At 39.7% G+C, this 9203-nt stretch overlaps 1 protein-coding gene across 2 annotated transcripts; it reads left to right on the top strand.

Annotated features, from left to right (window-relative positions):
• Window positions 1–620: 620 nt before the first annotated feature.
• On the top strand, window positions 621–7461 carry LOC133401502 (nuclear inhibitor of protein phosphatase 1-like). 2 transcript variants are annotated; one of them, XM_061674578.1, is made up of 7 exons: window positions 624–701; window positions 1632–1692; window positions 3089–3242; window positions 3940–4157; window positions 4242–4386; window positions 5847–5911; window positions 6878–7461. In XM_061674578.1, the coding sequence occupies exons 1-7, from the start codon at window positions 652–654 to the stop codon at window positions 7229–7231; spliced, it is 1047 nt and encodes a 348-aa protein (XP_061530562.1). In that variant the 5' UTR covers window positions 624–651; the 3' UTR covers window positions 7232–7461. The 2 variants fall into 2 exon arrangements, with proteins under 2 accessions (XP_061530563.1, XP_061530562.1); XM_061674579.1 differs by lacking the exon at window positions 1632–1692 and having other exon boundaries at window positions 621–701.
• Window positions 7462–9203: the final 1742 nt, after the last annotated feature.

Here is a 9203-nt window from a genome sequence, read left to right as displayed (position 1 = left end):
GTAGTATTTTTGTTTAGTGGTATGTCATGAGATTTTTCCTATATAAAATACGTGTCTTGGCCCAATAAAGGTGAAACTATTGTAGATTGAGCAGGTGTACCTAATGATGTGGCCTCCTTGACATAAACAAAGCACTTTCCCAACTGTCGTTCATTTGTGACCCGTCATGCATATTTCATAAAAACATAACCATTGAACATTCAAACTTTCTCACTCAAAGACGGAAACAATAAACACTATCAGAAGCACTGACCTACATTTACAACTTCCATTCATTTTGTTCCCCCCCCCCAACAGTAAGTTATCTTCATTTCATAGTGGTGTGTCTTGGCTGCCTAGCTTTCAGTAGTGTGTATGTTAGATTTGTTTTTGTCCAATCGCATTTCAGCTTCTATGTGTTGCCATGTCAATGTAATCTGTCTTCATGGCCTTCAGAATCAGTAGTGCTGCCCCATGACACATGCACTCTATTGGCAATTGCTGAGGGTTTTTTTTTCTTAACCAATCAGATTTCAGATTCGCAACACTTGGCCTTGGCCTGTCAATGCAATCCACAGTGTCTCTCTTTATTGGGAGAACATCATTTCCCGGCAGCCCCCGCGTTCAGGCATTACCCAGCACACACCGCGGCCACGGGAAGATGAGGGCAAGATGGCGACTAAAACTATCACGGAGGGCCCTCCTTTTGATTGTCCATCATGGTGAGAAGTTGCACTTGTTTATCGTGTAATGTTGGGGCGCAGTGCAATTGGCTATGCACAGAAAGATCGCCAATGTTGACAAAGATGGATAAGTGTCGTTTAAAAGATGCCATTTTGTCATTTTCACCGGTGTTGCTAGCGTTAGCATGTCGGGAAGCTAACTTGCTAACGTTGGCGGTGGGGGTGCACTAGTACTCCACCAAACAAGTCGAGCGCATGTAAAAAAGATCGTTTTATGGGTGCTAGTTCACTACAGACAATTTGTCGACACAACGATGAGTGGAAATAGCTTTGTTTTGTGGAGATCTTGTATAGCGTGTATTATACTGCACTACGGAGGTCGAAGCCAATTTAGTGGATGAAAAATGTTAATCGTGACCCCAAACGAAGCGAAAGCACTCTCATTCATTGCACTTGAGCAAATTCAGACTATTTTTGGGCTGCAGCATGGATTAGCTTTAATAGTCGATTAAACTGTTGATTTTGTTGTTGGTGTTATTAGTCAATGAATTGGATACGAGAAAAGGTTTGCATCCCTTTATTAAAAAAAACAAGACATCATTTCAAATTGGCTTTGCAGAAAATACACAAACGTAAATTGATTATGATTCAGTTACTAGTTTGGTCCTTAACATGTCAGAAAATGGGCAAAACATGTGAATCATTGTTTACCAAAGTAAAAGCAGGTTTTTGCAAATGTCTTATTTTTGACAAAACACAAAGGTAATGGGTCTGCTTTCATGAAGGACTACAGAAATCTTAGATTATGTACTGCTGAGAGGCTGAAATTCCAAGGATCTGGACAATTTCAAATGAAACAATGTATCGATTGTCAAAATAGTTGTTGATTAATTTGATAGTCGATTAATCAATGAATTGTTGCACTTCTAGACTGTTATTATGTGTAGTTTAGGATGCACTTGATTTCAGGGGAGGCAAGCCACCAGTCGGGCTCCACCTCGATGTGATGAAGGGAGACAAACTGATCGAGGTAAGTTGAATGTGACACTACCGCAGTGGTTTGCAACAGTAGTCTCCCTCACTATTGTTGCGACCCACTTTTATGGAAGTTACGAACAAAAAAGGTATTGTTAAAAAAATAATCCTTGTAAACATACACTACCTGAAAACACACCCTTGTATATCCAGTGGATATCTTGACTTACAAGTTTAATTCCTTTTGTAACTCAATGAAGGCAATATTACCATTGAAATTAACTGAAATGCCATTAATCCCTTCCAACCTCTACAAAACAACCACATTTTTAGAAGAAAAATAGCTGTTGTAGTATAAAAACGAAACAATGAGAATCTTTTTCTTTTAGACAAAGTAGTGCTTTGCCGTCATCTTGTGGTATCTATAGGAAATTTTCAACATTGTTTTGGGGGGGTCAAGTATTAGCGGACTTTAGCCATTTGTAGCAATGATGTGTAGTTCGGCGAATAATCGAGGATAATCAAAAAATAGGCAAATTTACGGATGCCGATTGTTTACAAAATATACAATATATAATTGAAAAATTTCACTCATATCTGAGCGAAGACTGAACTAAAATGTTTTCTGAAGTGGAAATGCACTGTAGTCACTAACCTACACTAAATAACATCAATGCAATAAATATCTGCGTGAATAACACTGCTATAGGCCATAAATATAAAATAATACAATGAAAAAGGGTAAATACGGCGGTAATTGAGCGTGCCTTCTTTTCCAGTGTAACCACATATTCTGTCACTCATAATGGACAATGACCCCCCTCCCCACCCTAGTTAAGAATCACTGCACAATGCAACTGTTTATGGTCTTGCTGTTTTCACAAATTGTGTTGCTTTTTAAGTCTGTACATAAGACTTATGTACATTTTAGTCCTGTCCTGTCGAGCACTTTGACTGTTGTCTGTGAAAAGTGCCATGCAAATAACTTCACTGACCAAATTAAAATCAGTTTAAATTACTAAAAATGCATTGAAATGCTAATTTATCACCATTCTACAAATTATCGGGGTTCTAGCATTGATCCTTGTGGCTGATAGTGTGTGTGTGTGTGTGTGTGTGTGTGTGTGTGTGTGTGTGTGTGTGTGTTTGTATGTATATATGTATATATGCGTGTGTGTATGTGTTTATGTATTGAATTGAACTGCACCAGATACAAGCCTGACAGCCCAGTGAGTCCCAGTTGTACACACTGGACTCCCTCTCCATGGCTGCATGGTTCCGTAAAGGTGCGAGAGCAACACGCAGCCCTGATATTTAAGCTTCTCAGTGGGAAGTGGCATTGTTGAGTTATGGCTCAGAGGCACAGCAGATGCACTGCAAATTGTTTACTCATCAATGTTCTTACTGACGACGCACTCTCTTTCATTCTTTTTTTTTTGTTGTTGTTGTAGAAATTGATCATAGACGAAAAGAAGTTCTACTTGTTCGGGAGAAATCCTGACTGGTGCGACTTTACCATTGACCATCAGTCGTGCTCGCGTGTCCACGCTGCCCTGGTCTACCACAAACACTTGAAGAGGCTCTTTCTCATCGACCTCAACAGCAGTAAGACACCATGAAAAGAAATTTGTACAAATGATACCACCCCTCTAATAAATGCCTGGTACTGTCTTTAGTAACTAAACAAATGGACACTATAGGAGGAAATTTGTACTAATAAAGGCCTCCTCGCCAATAGATTTTTTTTGACTATTCTGCAGTCAAGTAACTAAATGTGACTGGCCACTCTTTCAGGAAATATGGTAATTATTATTTTTTTTGTGCAAATGAATTTTTTTTTTGTGCAAATGAAGCCCCTCCCCCTCTAAAAAATTATAAAATCTGCACTTGAGTAACTAAATGACTATGGGCACTAATATGCTCATATAACATTTTTTGTTTACATTTGATGGCAGAAATGACAAAATGTAAAGAAATAAAGACCTAATAAATGTTGGGTACTCTGCAGTAAAATTTGTGTGAACAAAGGCCTCATCGTTAATAAACGTCAATAAAGGCGTCATCTCTAATGAAAGCTTGGTACTATTTGCAGTTATGTAAACATCTCTGGCCACTAGTTGAGGAAATATAATAAATGTTTAATAATGATTATAATTTTTTTAAAGCAGTAGTTACTAGATTTGTACAAATAAAGCCCTCCTCGCTTATAAATGCCCAGTACCCTCTGCAGTTGAGTAACTAAGTTGAGTTCAATCAATTTATCGTGCCCATTTAACCACGTTGCCTCGGTCACCGTTTCCAGCACATGGTACTTTCCTCGGGCACATCCGCCTTGAGCCACACAAGCCTCAGCAGGTTCCCATCGACTCAACTCTGTCTTTCGGGGCATCCACGCGCACCTACACCATCCGAGAGAAGCCCCAAAGCCAGGGAGGCGCCGGCACCGGGGAAATTAAGATTGGCGACGAAGACGAGCTTAAAGGGCTTCTTGGGCTGCCCGAGGAGGAGACGGAGCTGGAGGTGTGTTTATTTAGCTATGTAACATTTGTCCAGAAGTGTCATCTATTAATGTCGGATTTGACTTTGTCGCCATTTTACCGCCAGAACCTGACAGAGTTCAACACAGCTCACAACAAACGCATCTCCACGCTGACCATCGAGGAGGGCAACTTGGACATCCAGAGGCCCAAGAGGAAGAGGAGGAACTCCCGGGTTACCTTCAATGAGGAGGACTCCATCATCAATCCAGGTATGTCATGTCTACCAGTACAAGTCACAGTCATGCCTAAAAAAATGTTTTTAAATATCACTTAATTCAGTTGGAGTGATTTGGTCAGTTTTCAAATACTTTTTCCCCATAAAAAATAATGGAAATGGAACTAAATAGGTACCGCTCCATTAATAAATGCTCCAATTCGTAGCCAAGCGCATCATCCACTTATGACAAATGTCTCCCTCAAATACGCTTTCAAAAACAGGAAATAAATAATAAATTCATCTCCAAGATGGTCTTGTTCGTGCACAAGAAGTTAAATAGTTCGCTGCTAAGCCCATTTGAACTCAGTCGCTAAACAAAACAGCAGCATCCCACGAGTCAAGTGTGGAGATTTGAAACCTTAATTTGAAACCCGAACTGTAATTTGAAACCCTCATTTCAAACCCTAACTTGAAATGACCTGTCTTGAATCCCTAACCCTGGTTTAAAACTCATTTGAAATCCTAAATAGGTCTGCAATTAACGATTATTTAAATAATTGATCAATCTGTCAATTATTATTTTGATTAATTGATGAATCCAATGATAAAACATTTTTCCCATCCCTCTATTCAATAACAGGACAATATTTCAAATTGACAGTGCAGAAAATATACAATAATACATTGGTTATTATTCAGTTTCTGATTTGGTTTGATTATTGATTTTCAAATAAAAGCAGATGTTTTGATTTTTTTTTTTTATTAAACACGAAGATAATCAGTCAGCTTTTATGGAGAACTACAGAAATGTGAGAATATGTACTATGTAGAGGCTGAAATTCTGAGGATTTGGACTATTTTAAGTTAAACAAGGTCTCTAAACGATTAATTGATACTCAAAATAGATTAATTTGATAATTGATCCGTTGTCGATTAATCCATTTATTGTTGCACCTCTAGCCCTAAACTTAATTTGAAACAAGGGATGCGCTGATACCTTTTTTTCCTCCAGAGTATGAGTAGAAGTGCTTATATTTGAGTACTTGCCATGCCACGTGTCGATACTTGATAATGCCATTACGTCTTGCAATTGTGAGAAAATGTTTAATTTTAATGTAATAGTGTTTAAAAAGCATAAACCTTTCATGAACAAGGCACACGTTTTACTCAAATCTAACACTTTTTCGAGTAACAACTTGCTATTACCGACATCCTCGTTGGTTGGCTGACGGCACTCTGCCAGGCCACAACTTGGCGAGTCTAATCCAAGTTCATAATCCATTTTGTAGACCTGTCATCTGTTTACACCTTAAAGTAGCTCCACGGGGCTGACATGGTTCCTACTCCACCTTCCCGGAAGGTATATGTTGGGCTGGTAAAATGGTACCAGTGTGTTAGTATTGCAGCATTTTTACAAGTGCAGACGCACAGCACTGGCGCCAATACCGAGTGCATCCCTAATGCTTATTGATCAAGCGAAATTGCAACACCCGTGTTCTTCGTGCCTCACAGAGGATATCGACCCTTCGGTGGGACGCTTTAGGAACATGGTGCAGACGGCGGTCGTCCCCATCAAGGTAAGAAAATTGGCTTTGTCAGTCTTACACGGACGGTACTGTTTAATGTATACATATGGTGTTTGAAAGACTACCGCAAAAGTGTCTGTATATATTTTCCAATAAATATCTTATGCTAGAAACCAACTCGGGGGTGGGGCAGAGTCTGTTCCAGACCAACTAAATGCTGAACAGCGTTTATTTTTTATTTCCAAGCATTTACTTCCATTTCGTTGCCACTTGACATTGACATTTGCTGTTTGTGTGTGCATGTGGGCTGTTTCGTGTGTTCAGTCTTCGTAAACATGGTCTAAATACAGATATAGCTCAATCAATTAAGAATATTGTAGAACGGTTCAATTAAAAATATTAAACTCATAGATTTGTCAAACACTTGGAAGTCTTGCATAATTTCTATCGTAAAATAAAAAAATTCCCAACATTTTTACATATTATAATACAGTTTTTCTATCCCCAGCTATTTGCTGAAAAACATCTCTATTAAAAGCCTCTCTATTTAAATATATCACCAATCTTATTCATGATTTTTAACCCATTCTACAGGTCACTGTCTGAACCATTTCATTACTATTTAATAATTGATTTTATGAGCTTTTTAAATATATTAATTGAGCTTGACTCTTGGTTCTATGTTCAGGTTGCTGCATAGACTTTGCAGATTTAACTACTGTACTCATTTCCATCACTTTGCTTCTAAGATATCTGAAAAACGTCTGTACCTTTCAATTTGTAGTTGCTTACTCTTTTTTCCAAACATTATTTGACTATTTTTTGGAAATGTATTTTTAGTGTACATTGTAATATTTTAAAATCTACTGAATCATGGAATTTCAATACCTTATAGTTTATAAATAATGGGTTAACGGGACTTCATTATATACACGGAAATGAGAGAACTCAAAAAACAATCAGCCTTTCTAAAGCTCGTTGTCTAAGCGTGTGATCGTTGCACTCACCTTGCCACAGAAACGCCGCTCCGATGGCCACAACACGTTGGGTCTGGACGACTTCGCCTCCAAGCGTACTCACGGTTACTCCATGAGCGGCGGTCTCTACGGCGACCTGCCCCCCACCAGTCACGAGATCCAGCCCACAGGCGCCCCGGCCGGCGCCTCCATGCAGGGTGGCCTCCCGTTGCCCTTCCCCAACCCGGCGCCGGAGGTGGACCTGGCCCCCGAGGCTCCCCGGCGGCCCGTTACCCTCACCCCCACCCCGGTCACGGTGCCCTACCTCCCAGAGACCCACAACGAGCCGCGCAAAAAGAAGTACGCCAAAGAAGCGTGGCCGGGCAAGAAGCCCACGCCGTCGTTACTCATCTGAGCGGCTTGGCCCCCGCGTGCTGACTCTCTGGTACCGGCGGGGCGCGGCGGGGCCCGTAACCTGGCGGAGGCGACGCCATTCCCTCCTCACGTCTTATTTTAGCGGTCGCTTCACGTCCAAGCTCGTGGCGCAAAAGCCACATACAAACAAGATAAGACAACATTTTGAGCCACTGTTAGAAGTGTGTGTGTCACAGACTAAAATAAATTTTTTGTTTTTTCTATGTTTCACATTTGTTTTAAACTCTTTCAATGTTTTTGCAAATGCTATTAATAAATGGCAAAAGAGTATTTTTATACCTGATATCTTACTCTGGCAAGGCATGACTGACAGGAGGGAAGCTCATTGGAGATACACTTCTCAAGAAAAGTTAGGGTATTTGGCTTTTGAATAAAATTTTATGATGAACCTAAAATGCGGTATAACCTTTACAGGTGAACGTTGAGTTTTTTCAAACTTAATTACAGTTACCAACTGTTCAATATTCCAGTACTTTCTGCACTACTTAATTGATGAGCCTCATGAGAAGGTGGTTTGTTTGTGTTAAATTTCTACTAAATACAGTCATTTGTGTGACATGAGTTGATGATTGTGTATATGCTAGATGCATGTTGATTCTTTATGATCCTGTTTTAAGTGCTTTGCCACTATCCTGTGGGATCTATATGCAAATATACACGTAATCGGACTTGATTCTCTGTATAACCTTTACAGGTGAATTTACAGGTACAGCTTAAGTTTGATAACTTATTTCAGTACTCATACATTATATAGATTTATGAAACACGGGGCGAATTCCCGCCTAATTTCTTCATTAAAAATCATTTACATTGACTGTATGTTACAACATTTTAGTTTCTACAGATTGTGGATTTGGGGTTTTTGTTTGCTGTTAGCTATAACCGTCAGAATTATACATCCATCCATTTTCCATACTACTTATCCTCATGAGGGTCGTGGGCAACGTGGAGCCTATCCCAAATAACTGGGCGAGTGGCGGGGAACACACTTCAACGGTCGCCAGCCAATTGCAGGGCACATATAAACAAACAACCATTTGCACTCACATTCGACGGGCAATTTAGTGTTCCATTAACCTACCATGCATGTTTTTGGAATGTGGGAGGAAACCCACGCCGGCACGGGGAGAACATGCAAACTCAACACAGCCGAGGCCGGATTTGAACCCGGGTCCTCAGAACTGAGGCAGCGGCACCGTGCTGCCAGGATTTTACATGTATATGAAAATATTTCACTCTGTTTTCTTTAATGTGAGTGTCACTTTTTAAATTGAACTAAGTTAAACTTTTGACAATATTAATTCATTGAGATGTACCTGTAATTTGACCTCTAAACCTTTGAATGAAAACGTCAAACTCTTCAGTTTTTCAATACTTTTGCTCAACTTAACCTTTCCCTAACAAGGCGCTAAATGGTTAAGTTCACGACCTGTATTCGAGAAAGGCAAATTAATTTCACCAGTAAAAGCCCAGTGTAGTGCATTTTAGCTTTGGTGAGGGAAAACTTTAACCCTTTAGTAGACAAGAGCCAGTACAACCACTTTGGAAATAATGAGACAATTACAAAAGTACAATTTAATAAAAGGTCATGCAAGTAGACAGTTTAAATACAACCTGGCGAGGTCATTATATATACACACACGTGTACAGGCAGTTTTCATCTGCCGCGTGCAACTGGTGCCCAACCCAACCGCAGACATCTTCCTTTGTCTCACGACATAGTGATGATACAAATTCAGAAAGAGAGGAACAAGATCTACTTTCTTATCCTCACACTAAAAGAATACGATGAGTTTATAATTAACAGAATCCATTTTAGAAGTGCAAATAAATATATTTGTCTAACAAGCTTCATCCCGAAATTTCCTCTAATGGCTGAATATCCCTAACCTTTTGTGAGTAGTGTATACACTCATGACATTGTCTTTTAACGCCGTCTCTGTGATGTGTAT

This window comes from Phycodurus eques, chromosome 4, assembly GCF_024500275.1.
Source record: "Phycodurus eques isolate BA_2022a chromosome 4, UOR_Pequ_1.1, whole genome shotgun sequence".
NCBI lineage: Eukaryota > Metazoa > Chordata > Actinopteri > Syngnathiformes > Syngnathidae > Phycodurus > Phycodurus eques.
Note: the sequence above shows the minus strand (reverse complement) of the source record. Positions and strands in the feature narration are given on the sequence as shown.